This window comes from Pipistrellus hanaki (assembly GCF_964339955.1).
Source record: "Pipistrellus hanaki genome assembly, chromosome: 9".
Classification (NCBI taxonomy): Eukaryota; Metazoa; Chordata; class Mammalia; order Chiroptera; family Vespertilionidae; genus Pipistrellus; species Pipistrellus hanaki.
Genome location: NC_140511.1, coordinates 8,392,955 through 8,408,516, shown reverse-complemented (window position 1 = coordinate 8,408,516; position 15,562 = coordinate 8,392,955). Strand labels below are relative to the sequence as shown.

Genomic DNA, 15,562 nt, shown 5'->3' with positions numbered 1-15,562 from the left:
CCATCACAGTTTAGCTCAGATGTCACCCTCAAGACCTTCTCCACCTCCTGGACTATGTCAAACCCCCTTCCATCACTCCTATAGCATCTTTTTTCTCTTTCTCAGCCTCAATCCCCTGAATTAATCTATTTAGTGTCCACACTTCTTTTCATTCTCCACAAGGACTAGCTAGCATGTTACTGCTATATGACTAGTATGCAGCATATACTACAGGACAGTAGACATTAAATATTGACTAAATAAATGGATTTTGCCAAAGCAACTCCTAGGATTTCAGCTCTGCAACAAGTTAGATCACTTGTCTGAGCATCTGTTTGCTGGAGTATGAGATGGGGATAACAATACCTACCTTACAGGTTGTTTTGAGGATTAAATGCGATGTATTGGTAAAGCCCTTAGCATGGTGCCTGGCGTAAAGTAAGATGTGATTCCATGCATTGTTAACAATCAAGAAAGACTATATCAGTCTATACACGCCAGCAGATTTTGACACTCTCACTCTTTACCCTCTCCAGCGTTGAATGTTGTGTTTGTAAGTGTTTTTATAAATATTTTAGGCCAAAGACAAAATATTTAAAATATTTAAAATATTTAAAAAATGGCCTCTTGTAGTTTTAAGCCAACGTGTTTTTAAGCCAATAGCTTTGTCAGTAAGATCACAGCACCCGCCACTCCCAGCCCACACCGCACAGAGCTTTTCTCTTCCTGTCACAACTCGTTGGGGGAAGGGTGCCTGGGAAGGGGTCTCCAATGTGGGGGTGCACTGTGCCAGGCCCCAGCAGCTAAATGGCATGTACTGTTCACTGCGCCCTCAGTTCTGCCAGTCCTCTCACTTGTCCTGTGAAAAGAGATGGGACCCAGCTCCTCACCAACACAGGTGGCTGCCTCTGCCTCGACCGACCGTTTCCAAGCGACGTTGAGCCCAGCAGGCCCAAGGCTCCCCCACCCCCCACTTCCTGTGTCGGCTCAGAGCCCGCCTCCCCTCCCAGCCCTGGTGCCTGCTTCGGGTGATGGTGCGTCTCCCTCTTCCAAAGCCCCCTTCTCACCCAGCACTGGGAGCAGTGGCCCCGAGTCCTCGTCCTCAGCGGGAGTCCACAAAAGGTCATTGGTTTCTCTTCCAGAAGCTCTAGGCCAGCGGGCCTGCGCCATCTCCGTTCAGTGAGTTCCGGGGGAGGAAGATGCCATCGGGGAAGCTCTGGGGCGTCCTGGGGCTCTGCCTCTTATCCGGTGAGTAGGACGAATCGAAAAGGGCAAGGCCAGGGGCATCATGCACTGGGAGGTGTAAGGGGCTGCGTGTGTCACAGTAGCTGAGCTGGAGGCTGATGGAGAAATGTGGCCGGGTTCTCAGAGGCAGCTGAGGAGAGCAGTGGGTGATCATCTCTCCTGAAACCGGGCTCTGTGCCTTCAAGAAGCATCTCCTCCCGTCCCTGGCCTCCCAGCCCTTGGGAGCTGATTTGAAGGCAATGAGCAGGGCTGAGGGTGCTCCTTGTTAGGGGGATGCTGGCTGGTTGAACCCCAGCTCTGTGCAGGGCATAGCCAGCTTCACTTAGACAGCAAAATACTCCATAGTTTTCGGTTCTTCTCAGTGACTCAAGAGCTTTCCATGGTGTAGTCATTTGTGAAGCAAAGTGGAATGATGGATAAATAACCAAGAGTGTTTTCAATCTATATAAAAGCCTAAGTGACCGTTACAACCAGTGGGCCAATCAGTTGACTGGTCACTTTGACATGTACTGACCACCAGGGGAGTCACACAGGAGCTGGCCTCTGGTGGTCAGTGGGCTCCCACAGCCAACCTCCTGCAGACCCTCACCCAGCCAGCCGGCCCCAATCAGCCAGGCCGAGGAATCCCACCCATGCCTGAATTGGTGCACCAGGCCTCTAATATTTTATATATGATACATTTCTTTAAGGTTGCCATTTATTGAGTTCTAGATACTCTGTAAAAATATAAATAAATAAATAAATAAAAACCTTCACATGTGTTAACCAGGTTATCCTCACATCCATCTTGGAGGGTAAACATCACCTCCTGTTTTGTAGATGAAGAAATTGATCCTCACTGAGGGTAAAGAGCTTGTTTCAAACCACACGGGAGTGCTGAGTTCACCTGAGCACTGTCTCTCTCTGCAGGCTGCACCCATAGGGGCTGCACCGCAGCAGGCGATGGCTCCCGGACCCTGGTTTCAGGGCCCTGGGAAGTGCCCCTGGCGGGCTCGCACCTCAGCCATCACCGCAGGGTCTGCACAGCCCGCTCCTCCTGAGTGTCTTGGGCTCGAATGTGCACACACCGTTCGGACCTTGTTAGGCTGCAGCTTGGGCTGGGGCTCGGGATAGGGGTTGCGATTCTGTGTGTCTAACAGGCTCTGAGGCTCAGTCCATTCCTGGTCCTGGTCCCAGGGACACATGCTGAGTGTCAGGTGCAGGGTGGCTCCTGAGGAAGAGGGCGGGCATTTCCCTTAGAAGCCTATAGGATAAAGGGTGCCTTGCAGAGAGAAAAGGAGAGGGGGTGGGAGGGAGAAAGGGAGAGAAAAGGAGGGAGAAATGGCCATTTGGCCCCATGAGGATGTGCCACCTGCTGTGAGTGTAGGAGAGGGGCAGGGGAGTAGTCCCAGCCAGTGTGAGGGCTTTGGGTAAGACAGGGCTGGGTCCACAGAGACCTTTCAGGCAAACCCAGGGAAACTGGTCAGGGTGACGAATCCCAGTTACTGCAGAGCGAGGGCCGGGGCCTGGGAGGGGCCAGGCTTCTCTGTTGTACAGACTGCACCTGTGAGCAACCAGGGCCTCAAACATGTCCGTCTCCCAAATGCAAAACAAACGGAAACACTGAGACATCGGCCCCGCATGCACCCCCCCCCCCCCCCCCAGGGCCCTGCCAGGAGCTCATGGGCCTCCCTGGTCAGAGACCAGTTTCCACCGTGGAGGCGGGGCTGCCTTCTCCCTCCCGTCACCCAGAAAGCAGCCGGCTCCGTCTGCCCGCTGTTTGTCAAACGCTGCTTTCGCTCTGAATGCGAGGTGCTCTCCCACTCTGTTTCACCCCGGCTCGGCCAGGAGTTGGGGTGCAGGAGTGACTCACCCGCAGGGTGTGGGCAGGGCGATCGGTGTCCAGAAAGGGCAGGACAGGACAGGGCTCTGCCTGGGACTGCAGGCACCACACTGACTAACGGTTTCCTTCTGATTTTGTTCCAGTTGGCGCTTGGGGGCAAGAAGGTGAGTTGCGTTCTTTCCTGTTCTCTCCTCGTTATGAAACCCACCCACATTCTTTAGGTGTGAAGGGAGCTGGCCTCCCACAGGGCTTCCCCGGGCACGCAGCAGGGGTTCCTGCCACCTGGTCTTTGCTTTTCCTTCCTAATTCTGGAGGTCTGGCTGCAGCCAGGGAGAGGGGAATTGCAGAGACCGTGGCAACGAGTGAGCCCTGACAATTCAGAGGAAACAAGTACGGCTGTCACATTGAGATGGAAATGCCAACCATTTAATCACTTGCATCCGTAGTTGGTGTGAGGTGTTGAGGAGGGAATGTAATACTCTGCGTGCGAGTGTGTGTGTGTGCGTGTGTGTGTGCATGTGTGCATGTGTGCATGCGTGTGTGTGTGCGTGCGTGTGCGTGTGCGTGTGTGCGTGCGTGTGTGTGCATGCGGGTGTGCATGCGTGCGTGTGTGTGTGTGTGTGTGTGTGCGCGCACGCGCGCGCACGCGTGCGCATGCTTGCGTGTGGGACAGGCCTGGGCTGCAGTCTCTGCCCAGCAGCAGCGCCCGTGTCCCAGTGTGGGGAGACTCCCCAGCCTGCCAGCTGCTCCAGGCTGAGGGAGGACCAGGAGCCGTCACGGTGCCGCCTGCGCTCCGTGTCCGCGGGGCCTTTCCTTCCTTTTCCTTCTCTTGCCTCGCAGCAGGCTCCCGCGCTCAGCACTGACAAAGGGGGTGCACTTCAGACAGCTCGTCCCTTCGGAAGGCTGTTGCCGCTTGGCGTTCTTTGCTCAGCTTTGGCTTCTGTTCGGTGCAGGCCTCAGGCCCGCTGCGGCAGCACGCGGACCAGGCTGCTGTCCCGCTCCCGCGGTAGATGGACAGCTGATTCGGTGTAAGTGTGAGGTGTGCAGCATGATGGTTGTGTATGTGTTGTGAGATGATGACTCAGAATTCACATGTGTACGTGGCCATCAGTTGTCTAACGTAGGACGAAGGGCCACGCCGTTCTCACATGGGCCCCGGGCACGTGGAGAGCATGTGCCGTAGAGGCTGGGGGACAGTCCTCACCCTGGAGCGGGCTCTGATCTCACAGCTGCTAGAAGTGTTGCTAATGGTTTCTCATGCTTTCTTTTTCAGAGAATAAAGACAGTGGTAAGAGAATGTTTGCTCTTTACAACCTCCTTTCAAATGTGGAACCAAATGGTGGTGGGGGACAGTCGCCATAACACACACTGAGGACCAGAACTGCTAGAGGAAACGTGCCAGCCTCCTCCAGTGGGCGTGTGGGCTTGTTCTGCCACGCGTGTCCCTGAGCGCACACTCCGGGAAGATGCCTGTGGGTGAGGTCAGAGCCACCACAGCGCTGGTGTGAATCTCGAGGTCACTGCCGGCAGAGACGGTGTCTGAGTCAGCTGGCCGGCACAGAACAGGTGCTCCATGCATATTCTTTGAGTGCGTGAGTGATCAGACACATGCACGCATCATTAATTCCTCCCCTCAAGAAGCAAATGTGTGGTGGCACAGTGTGTTGTCTGCTATGAGGTGGGCAGATGCAGAGCAAAGTAAAATATAAAAAGAGGAGTGGTAAACTCTGCAGAGAGTAGCTGGGGAAGCTGAGTTTGAAACCATGAGCTTGTGTTTTAGGGGAAAATAGTATTTTAGGCAGAGGGTGGGCTGCGCAGGAGGAGGCTGAGAGTCTAACTCTGAGGCTGGCGGCCGTATCTGAATCCAGGCAGGACTGGCTTGCTGGCTCCTTTGACTAATTTATGGAACCTCTCCATTCCACAGCATGGTCATGTGTGAAATGGAAAGAACAAGGACACGCAGGTTGCAGGGTTGTTATGAGGGCTGATGAGGAGTTCTCGCAGGATGTTATCTGGGCTGGAAGACAGTTGGTGAATTTTAGCTGTTATCATATGGGAAGCAGGCAGCCTAGATAACAGGCACTGAAGGTCACTGAGCATGGATGTTCTGGGTACTACCCTCCATATTTACCCACGTCTCCTCATCTAACATCCCTATTCCGCAGAAAACCAAGGTTAGAAGGGAAGTCAATAGTCCGATCACAGAGGTTAGTGAAAATGCAGGCCTAGCTGACCCTGAAGCTCGCGTTCTCAGCCTCTGTGAACCCTGCGCCCGGGCGTGTGTGGAGAGCGTGAGCACTGGGCCTTTGTGTGAGCATTGTGAGCCGAGGCGCTGCCACTAAATTTGTGCCCATATAGGCTGTGAACAATTTTCTTTACATTTTCTTGTCCACACACCAAGCAGTGAAATGTCTACTTCCTTTTAAATGGTTTTATGTACGATTTCTCATTTAACATTTCTAAAAAATGGCAGTGCTGAAAAATTATTCCTAAGTCAAAATATTATCGACTGTCCATTATCATTATACTCCACTCCCAGTTAGTGGCAGACGGACAAAGGTGGGGACGGCTTGTTTACATTCCCGGGATCTCAGCCCGAGAGAGGCTCAGCTCTGTGCCCCTCGGGAGCGGGACCTTCCAGCGAAGGGAGGGAGAACTCACCTTGTTCTCACGCATCTGCTCTGCTCCGCCCGTTCTCTCCTTCCTAATCCATCTGGTTCTCACAGATACCTGGTGAGGTAGATGTTTGATAGCTCCATCTTCCAGATAAGAACTGTGGCTTAGAGCAGTTAAAACGCCTTGCCCTGGTCACAGCCTAAGGCAGATCTGGAATTCAAACACAGGACTTCGGACTCGGCCCAGTGACCTGTCCCCAATAGCACCTGTAGCAAAACACCCTCAACAGAGAGAGGGCTCTCTCTCTCTCTCTCTCTCTCTCTCTCTCTCTCTCTCTCTCTCTTTCTCTCAATATATTTTTATTGATGTCAGAGAAGAAGAGAGAGAGAGAAAGACATTAATGATGAGAGAAAATCATTGATCGGCTGCTTCCTGCACGCCCCACACTGGGGATCGAGCCTGCAACCTGGGCGTGTGTCCTGACCAGGAATGTATCCGTGACCCCCTGGTTCATAGGTCAACAACCTCTGAGCCACGCCGGCGGGCAGGCTGTCCCTTTGCACCGCCCCCCTCCTCTCCGGCGCCCTGTCCAGGCTGCAGCACAGCCAGTGCCGCCAGGGTCCCAGCCACCAGGCTTCCAAGAGGCGAGCACGCACGGCAGCCCGCAGCCGCAGCCGCGGGGGCGGTGGCCGCGGTGGGGAACGTGCTGGATCCCCAGCTCCATAAGGGGTTCCAGGCGTCCTCCCTCCGCAAGAGAGCCGGGAGCTGGTTATATTCAGGGACATTTAAAATAAAGCCACTTTTTATGGGAAGAACCATTCCCTTAAAATGTCTATAGTGCTTCCCATAGTTTAAGGGTTCATGCTGGTATGTTTTCAATTTGACGTGTCTGAGTTGTATCTATAAAGTTACCTCATGGACTAACAACAGAGTGTATCCCTTTCCGGCTTAGGGCACCCTAAGGACAGCCCTCTTGGGGATCCCTGGGGACTTGAAAATTTTTACAACAACGTCATTTCCTCACCATCCCTTCCTCTTCTCACTTCCAGGTGACTCTTCAGCTTCTCCAAAGAGTAAGTCAGCCTCGCTGAGGTGTGCCTGGTGAGGGTGCGAGTCAGTGAGGCCAGAAGGAAAGGAAAGGAGTGAGAGACACTCCAGAGAGGGGGCCCTGCCAACAGTGTGTTCCCAGCTCCTGTTCAGACGCGTTGCAAGCAGGGACTTGTGAAGTCTTTCTCTGCTTCTACCCGCTCCTTCCCAAGTCCCCGTGTCCATTCCTAAACGCTAACGTCGCCTTCAAAGAGTTGTCTAGTCCCGTTGTTGTTTTTTTGTTCGTTGTTGTTATTGTTGGGGGGAGGAGGTTGGTTTTGTTAATCCTCACCCAAGGATATTTTTCCATTGCTTTTCAGAGAGAGAAGAGTGGGAGGGAGGGAAGAAGGAAGGGAGAGAGAAACATAGATGTGAGAGAGACACATCGATCGGGTGCCACCTGCACACTCCCCATTCAGGGACAAGGAGCAAATCTGAAACCCTGCTACGTGCCCTTGACCAGGAATCCAACCCAAGACCCTTCCATGTGTGGGCTAACGCCCTAACCACTGAACAATACATGCCCCCTTTTGTATAACCCCATTGTCATACCTTCCAGCCAGCAGAGTTCCCTTTTGACAACAAAGTCTAAGACCCGAATGACAGATGACTTTCTGCATCTGGTTGGCTCTTTTTTTTTTTTTTTTTTTTTTTTTTTTAATATATTCCATTGACTTTCTACAGAGGGGAATGGAGAGAGATAGAGAGCCAGAAACGTCGATGAGAGAGAAGCATCGACCAGCTGCCTCCTGCACACCCCCCACCGGGGATGTGCCCGCAACCAAGGCACATGCCCTTGACCGGAATTGAACCCGGGGCTCCTCAGTCCACACGCAAACCGACGCTCTACCACTGAGCCAAACTGGTTTCGGCAAGGTTGGCTGTTTTGTTACTACTTTGCATTTCCTGAAATCTTACTGGTTTCTTCTTCCGATTTCCCTCTCTTCTCTTCACTCCCCAGCATTTAAAGTCTCCATCTCCGGAACCAGCGTGGAATTGACATGTCCTGAGGAACCTGATTCTGATCAAATAAAATGGACAAAAGATGGCGTAGAAATACCCAATCAAAACGAGGAACATCTGTTAATAGACAATTTCTCCGAAATAAAAGACAGTGGTCATTACAGCTGCTACAAACGCGATGACAATCACAACTATCTCTACCTGAAAGCAAGAGGTAATGCGGTCTCAGCAAGCACAGCTAGGCTCTTTAGGGAGGACCATCTCAAAGGGCTCCTCCGTCATCCCTCCCCCAGCTCACAGCCCCGCCTCTCTGTGCCTCTCTGTGCCTCTCCTACGCTCAGTACTGGGACTGCCTGGGCCCCACGGCACCATGTTTTCTGCAACTCCGGTTAAACACAACGGGGGGGGGGGGGGGGGGGGGGGGGCGGGGGGGCTGTCTAGGCCAGCTCCGTCAGCACGCCATCTACAGCAACTCCCAGGAGACAGGAGGGGGCCATGGCCTTACACACACCCCGTGACGGCACACCACGGGAGCTCACCTGACGCTTTAGCCAGATGTGCATCCTTCCGAAGGACTGGCAGAGAGACTCAAAGATGCTGTGGTAAATGGCAGCGCCCAGGCATCGCAGTAAACCCTGATGGCAGCTGGCGTTTATGGGGTGCTTAGGTCTCAAGCACTATACCATAGACTGGCCGGGGGCTTTTGTCGTTGTCAGTCCTCATTTGGGGATATTTTTCCATTGATTCTTAGGTAGAGTGGGAGAGAGCAGGAGAGACAGAGAGAAACGTCGATGTGAGAGAAATACATCGATTGGTTGCCTTCTGCAACGTGCCTGACCAGGACCGCGCTGGGGAGGAGCCTGCAACAAGGTACATGCCCTTGACCGGAATTGAACCTGGGACCCTTTGGTCCACAGGCAGATGCTCTATCCACTGAGCCACACCGGCCAGGGCGGACTTTTTCTTCTCATGTCGTCCTCTCAACAACCATACGAGTGAAGTAGCATGTGCTTCCCACAGAGATGAGGGGGCATCTTTGGGGGCTGAGAGCACATTCTCGTCCTCACGGCAGAGAGCAAGGAGCTGGGACTTGAGCCAGACTGTCTGAGGCCAGAGCTTCTCCACAACATCCTGCACGGGGGGCTGGTGCTAGCGATGGCCGGGCGTGAGGCCTGAAGGGAGCGCCTGGCCTGTCCCTCCTGGCCTCGGGGTCCGGTGTCTGCGTCTCGGTGACTTGCCCTCCCGCCGCCCGCAGTGTGTGAGAACTGCATGGAGGTGGACCTGCTGGTCGTGGCCGGCATCATCGTGGCGGACGCGTGCCTCACGCTGGGCGTGCTGCTGCTGGTGTACCGCTGGAGCAAGAGCAGGAAGGCCAAGGCCAAGCCGGTGGCCAGAGGCGGGGGCGGCCGGCCCGGCGGTGAGAGCGGGGCTGCGGGGGAGCGGCCGGCGGGGCGGGGCGGGGCGGGGCGGGCAGCGAGGCCCGCGGGCGGGACGGCGTCCGCAGGGCCCTCACTGTGTGGCCGGGACCTGACATGGCTCCAGCCTCAGATCGCCTCGCCGTCCCCTGGGGCTCCGCCTTCCCCTGGGGCTCCGCCCGCCCCGGGGCACCGCTCCGCCTTTCCTTCCCTCCCTTCCTCCCCAAAGGGAGCCGGGGAGGACCTGGAGCTGAGGAGTCACAAGACGGTGGAGCAGGGGGGGCGTTCGGGATGGGCTCGGGGAAGAGAGAAGAGGTGGCTGGACTGGAGGAGGGAGAGGGAGAGGAGAGAAGGGCGGTGCGTCCTCCGTCTGGTGGCGTTCCCTCATGAAAACCAATCCCCCCACCCCCCGCAGGACAAAACAAGGAGAGGCCGCCACCGGTGCCCAACCCGGACTATGAGGTAACGCGGACGGAGGGGCCGGGTCTAGAGGAGGGACAGTGGGACTGCTCGTCCCTGTCACACCTTACAGCCCCCGCTCAACCCCAAGACCCCCCAGGCCGCCTCTGCCCTCACCGGGGGCTGCCAGTTCCACCACCGCAAGCGGCTGGCTCTTTTCTCCTTTTTTAATGTATTTGCATTGATTTGGGAGAGGAAGGGAGAGGGAGAGAGACAGAGTGATGAAGAGAATCATTGATCCGCTGCCTCCGCACGTCCCCCTCCGGGATGAGCCTGCCGCCTGGGTGTGCGGCCCTTGAACAGAATCTAACCCGGGACCTATCGATCTGTGGGCCGGCACGCCACCCACTACGCCAGACAAATAAGGCTGGCTTATGTCTCTCTCAGCTGGGACACAGCCATGGGAAAAGCACACGTGTAAATTCTAGCATGAGGAATCGGGCTGATGCTCCCCCGCACGCACCTGTGCAGCCATGCCAGTTGTCGAATGTCACGGACATAGAGCTCTCCCTCCTACCCACACACACACACACACACACACACACACACACACACGGCCGGACACCCAGCCTCGGCGCCCTGGCCCGCCTCTGACTGGCCATGGGAGGGCTCCTGCCTGGCTAGCGGACGGCCATCGGGTTCCTCTGAGTGGCGCTGTGTGTGACTGCAGCTGTTAACACTGCTGCTCTCACCCGGACACCCACAAACATTCACTGGCACCAGCCAAGCACGTGCGGTCACTGTCCCCCCGTGACGGTAGCTCTGGCCAGAGCCCGGAGGCGCGTCTTTCCACTCTCACTGCTGAGATGGGGCCGCTGGCTCTCAGGGAGGGACCAGAGCCAGGCAATGCCAGGCGATGCCAGCCTGCCTCCGCGCCCGGTCCAAGGCTCTTGCTTTGCTCTGGAGCTGGATCCTCGGAGGCCCCGCGTGCTCCCGCCCTGCTGACCTCCTTCCCTCCCCCAGCCCATCAGGAAAGGCCAGAGGGACCTGTACTCCGGACTGAACCAGAGAGGCGTCTGACCCTCCTGAGGACCCGCCTCCCGTGGCAGGCCCGGCTCCTCCCTCTCCGGGCACCGCTCCGCCCTGGACCCCAGGGGATCTGTCCCCCTGCCCGGAGGGGAGCTCCCCTGCAGCCTGCCCGCCCTCCCCCCCCCCGCTCCCCCCTTTTCGGCACCTCTGCTGGAAGCCATCCCAGGATGTTGCTGCTTCCTTCTTTGAAATGGCGCTACTCACCTACCACCCTGCACTCCGGCCGGGACATCTACGTCTGCTCTTCCCCACACTCCCTCCTCCCTCCTCTGGTGTCCTCAGCGCCCTCCTGCCCCTGCGACTAAGCCGCCACCCTCACTGTCCCCCTGCCGTCTGCTGGCCCAGCTCTCCCTTGGGGTCGCTCCGTGCCACCTGGGGCCGGCTGGCAGGTCCGCCGAGCTTCCCCTCCCCTCCCCCCTGCCCTCCCAGGTCCCTTCCATCGGACGTGCTGGGCTCTGCGGCGGGAGGAGAATAAAGTGCACGTGGCTGACAGAACCGCTGTCCTCTTCCTGGAGGCCTTCGGGCTGCCTGGGGCCAGTCCCCGCGGGTCCCCAGGCCGGCGCCTCTGCCTGCCCGGCGGGCGGCGGGGTCTCGGAGAGATCACTGGGGAGCCAGAGAGAGGACAGTTAGCCATTGACTCCCTTCTCCTGGGCAAAACGTCCGAGGTGGCAGAGGACGGGGGCCAGTCCGCACCGGCTGGGGCCGGCAGAGGCTTCAGAGGCGTGCGGGCAGCGGGTGACCGGTGCAGGGCCGAGGGGGGCGGGGGGCAGGGGGGTCTCCCCAGCGGCACCACCTCACTGCTAGGAACCGCGGGCACACCCTCCCCGTCCTGCCTCTCCTCATCAGAACGGCAGAGCCGCAGGGGCAAAGCAGAGCCCAGGTAGGGCAGGTCCAGGCCTGGGCCTCCACCATCTGCAGAGGCAGCACACAACGTCTGCGAGGTCAGAGCCCGTGGCTGCCTCCACCCTGACGGCGCCCTGTGCCCAGAGCAGAGCCTGGCACTGTGTCCCCAATGCCGAGGGGACAGCCCCGGGGGCGATCGTGATCCAGATGCTGCATACCACAGTGACCCCCCCACTGGGACCCCCACTGTGTCCCCCCACTGGGACCCCTCCATCGGGATTGTCATGGTGACCACCCACTGTGTCCCCCCACTGGAACCCCCCACTGTGACCCCTCCACCGGGATCATCACACTGACCCCCCCCCCCACCGTGACCCCTCCACCGGGATCGTCACGGTGACCCCCACAGTGACCCCTCCACCGGGATCATCACACTGACCCCCACTGGGACCCCTCCACCGGGATCATCACACTGACCCCCCCACTGGGACCCCTCCACCGGGATCATCACACTGACCCCCCCACTGGGACCCCCTCCACCGGGATCATCACACTGACCCCCCACTGGGACCCCTCCACCTGGGATCATCACACTGACCCCCCCACTGGGACCCCTCCACCGGGATCATCACACTGACCCCCACTGGGACCCCTCCACCGGGATCATCACACTGACCCCCCCACTGTGACCCCTCCACCGGGATCTTCACACTGACCCCCCCACTGTGACCCCTCCACCGGGATCTTCACACTGACCCCCCCCACTGGGACCCCTCCACCAGGATTGTCATGGTGACCTCCCCACAGTGACCTCCCCACAACGACCCCCCACTGTGACCTCTCCACCGTGACCCCCCACAGTGACCCCTCCACTGTGACCCCTCCACCGGTATCATCACGGTGACCCTCCCACTGGGACCACCCCCAGTGATCTCCCCCCACTGTGACCCCCCATTGTGACCCCCTCCACTGGGATCTTCACGGTGACCCCCACTGTGACCCCTCCACCGGGATCATCACACTGACCCCCCCACTGGGACCCCTTCCACCGGGATCATCACACTGACCCCCACTGTGACCCCTCCACCGGGATCATCACACTGACCCCCCACTGTGACCCCTCCACCGGGATCATCACACTGACCCCCCACTGTGACCCCTCCACCGGGATCATCACACTGACCCCCCCACTGTGACCCCTCCACCGGGATCTTCACACTGACCCCCACTGTGACCCCTCCACCGGGATCTTCACACTGACCCCCCCACTGTGACCCCTCCACCGGGATCTTCACACTGACCCCCACTGTGACCCCTCCACCGGGATCATCACACTGACCCCCCCCCACTGTGACCCCTCCACCGGGATCATCACACTGACCCCCCCACTGTGACCCCTCCACCGGGATCTTCACACTGCCCCCCCCACTGTGACCCCTCCACCGGGATCTTCACACTGACCCCCACTGTGACCCCTCCACCGGGATCTTCACACTGACCCCCCCCCACTGTGACCCCTCCACCGGGATCATCACACTGACCCCCACTGTGACCCCTCCACCGGGATCATCACACTGACCCCCCCACTGTGACCCCTCCACCGGGATCATCACACTGACCCCCCCCCACTGTAACCCCTCCACCGGGATCTTCACGGTGACCCCCCACTGTGACCCCTCCACCGGGATCATCCCACTGACCCCCCACTGTGACCCCTCCACCGGGATCATCACACTGACCCCCCCCCACTGTGACCCCTCCACCGGGATCATCACACTGACCCCCCCACTGTGACCCCTCCACCGGGATCTTCACACTGACCCCCCCACTGTGACCCCTCCACCGGGATCTTCACACTGACCCCCACTGTGACCCCTCCACCGGGATCTTCACACTGACCCCCCCCCACTGTGACCCCTCCACCGGGATCATCACACTGACCCCCACTGTGACCCCTCCACCAGGATCATCACACTCACCCCCCCACTGTGACCCCTCCACCGGGATCATCACACTGACCCCCCACTGTGACCCCTCCACCGGGATCATCACACTGACCCCCCACTGTGACCCCTCCACCGGGATCATCACACTGACCCCCACTGTGACCCCTCCACCGGGATCATCACACTGACCCCCACTGTGACCCCTCCACCGGGATCGTCACACTCACCCCCCCCACTGGGACCCCTCCACCAGGATCATCACACTGACCCCCACTGGGACCCCCTCCACCGGGATCATCACACTGACCCCCACTGTGACCCCTCCACCGGGATCATCACACTGACCCCCACTGTGACCCCTCCACCGGGATCATCACACTGACCCCCCCACTGTGACCCCTCCACCGGGATCATCACACTGACCCCCCCACTGTGACCCCTCCACCGGGATCATCACACTGACCCCCACTGTGACCCCTCCACCGGGATCATCACACTGACCCCCCCACTGTGACCCCTCCACCGGGATCATCCCACTGACCCCCCCCCACTGTGACCCCTCCACCGGGATCATCACACTGACCCCCCACTGTGACCCCTTCCACCGGGATCATCACACTGACCCCCCCACTGTGACCCCTCCACCGGGATCTTCACACTGACCCCCCCACTGTGACCCCTCCACCGGGATCTTCACACTGACCCCCCCCCCACTGTGACCCCTCCACCGGGATCATCACACTGACCCCCACTGTGACCCCTCCACCGGGATCTTCACACTGACCCCCCCACTGTGACCCCTCCACCGGGATCTTCACACTGACCCCCCCACTGTGACCCCTCCACCGGGATCTTCACACTGACCCCCACTGTGACCCCTCCACCGGGATCTTCACACTGACCCCCACTGTGACCCCTCCACCGGGATCATCACACTGACCCCCCCACTGTGACCCCTCCACCGGGATCTTCACACTGACCCCCCCCACTGTGACCCCTCCACCGGGATCATCACACTGATCCCCACTGTGACCCCTCCACCGGGATCATCACACTGACCCCCCACTGTGACCCCTCCACCGGGATCATCACACTGACCCCCCCACTGTGACCCCTCCACCGGGATCATCACACTGACCCCCACTGTGACCCCTCCACTGGGATCATCACACTGACCCCCCCACTGTGACCCCTCCACCGGGATCATCCCACTGACCCCCCCCCACTGTGACCCCTCCACCGGGATCATCACACTGACCCCCACTGTTACCCCTCCACTGGGATCATCACACTCACCCCCCCACTGTGACCCCTCCACTGGGATCGTCGCGATGACCCACACCTGGCTCCGTAGTGGATGTCAGAGTCTATGGGGAGACCTGGGCACATTTCTATTTCACCTTCAAATTATGAAGGGAAAATTTCTTTAGTACAATCGGTTTGATGTCAAAACCTTATTTTTAATTCCAAACGGCATTCCAGAAAGCGTTGATTAAAAATCTGGTGTTTACCAGGTTAATTTGATTGTAAATGAACAGATATGTTTCTGTCAGAATGTTGGTAAAAGCTTTCATAAATGAAAGAAAAGGAAAGGAAGAGCAGCCGGTGGCGGGGAGGTGGAGGTGGGGGGGAGGAGGGGAGAGAGCAGGCGGCCTCTCTCTGTGAGGGCGGCAGCCAGAGCGGCTGTGGCGGCTGTGGCGCAGGAGCCAGGATGTGGGCTGCTCACCTGCCAGTGCGGGTGAGAGATGCTGCTGAGCCTGAGGCCAGTGCAGGAGGCCCCTGAGCCTCCCAGGGCCCAGGTGCAGCTTGCGGAGAGAGGCCTGAGCACTCACATGGGTCTGGATCCAGCTCAAGCCAGCCGGCTCTCCTCTCTCCCTCTCTGCACTCAGAAAGCTCCCTGTGACCACAGAACTGTCTGTGTGTGCAACCAGGACAGAAAAAGCCATTGGTGGTGTGGACAGAAGGGGCCACGTGCTGACCTGACAGCTCAGGGGAGGCCTGTGTGGCGGTCTTGTCGACTCAGACCAAAGTCACCACAAGGATGGTGTGAAATGAAACCTTAACTAAAGCAGTGATGGTGCAGTCACCTCCTAGGCGGTATCTTCCCTGACAAGGTCAACCTTTACCTTCCCGGAGCCGTCAGTCTTTCGGCATCAGTG

The 15,562-nt window shown here is 58.3% G+C and overlaps 1 protein-coding gene across 2 annotated transcripts; it reads left to right on the top strand.

Annotated features, from left to right (window-relative positions):
- Positions 1–934: 934 nt before the first annotated feature.
- On the top strand, positions 935–11,107 carry CD3E (CD3 epsilon subunit of T-cell receptor complex). 2 transcript variants are annotated; one of them, XM_084895643.1, is made up of 9 exons: positions 935–1,013; positions 1,122–1,227; positions 3,190–3,210; positions 4,320–4,334; positions 6,712–6,735; positions 7,710–7,925; positions 8,967–9,128; positions 9,542–9,588; positions 10,549–11,107. In XM_084895643.1, exons 2-9 carry the CDS (start codon positions 1,179–1,181, stop codon positions 10,603–10,605), a joined length of 591 nt encoding a protein of 196 aa, XP_084751769.1. In that variant the 5' UTR covers positions 935–1,013; positions 1,122–1,178; the 3' UTR covers positions 10,606–11,107. The 2 variants fall into 2 exon arrangements, with proteins under 2 accessions (XP_084751769.1, XP_084751768.1); XM_084895642.1 differs by having other exon boundaries at positions 976–1,227.
- Positions 11,108–15,562: the final 4,455 nt, after the last annotated feature.

Bases quoted from the DNA above. Each gene is read 5' to 3' on its own strand.
- CD3E (XM_084895643.1), top strand. From the start codon at position 1,179: ATGCCATCGGGGAAGCTCTGGGGCGTCCTGGGGCTCTGCCTCTTATCC. The intron at 1,228-3,189 runs GTGAGTAGGACG...ATTTTGTTCCAG, and splicing joins GGGGCTCTGCCTCTTATCCG to TTGGCGCTTGGGGGCAAGAA. The intron at 7,926-8,966 runs GTAATGCGGTCT...CGCCGCCCGCAG, and splicing joins TCTCTACCTGAAAGCAAGAG to TGTGTGAGAACTGCATGGAG.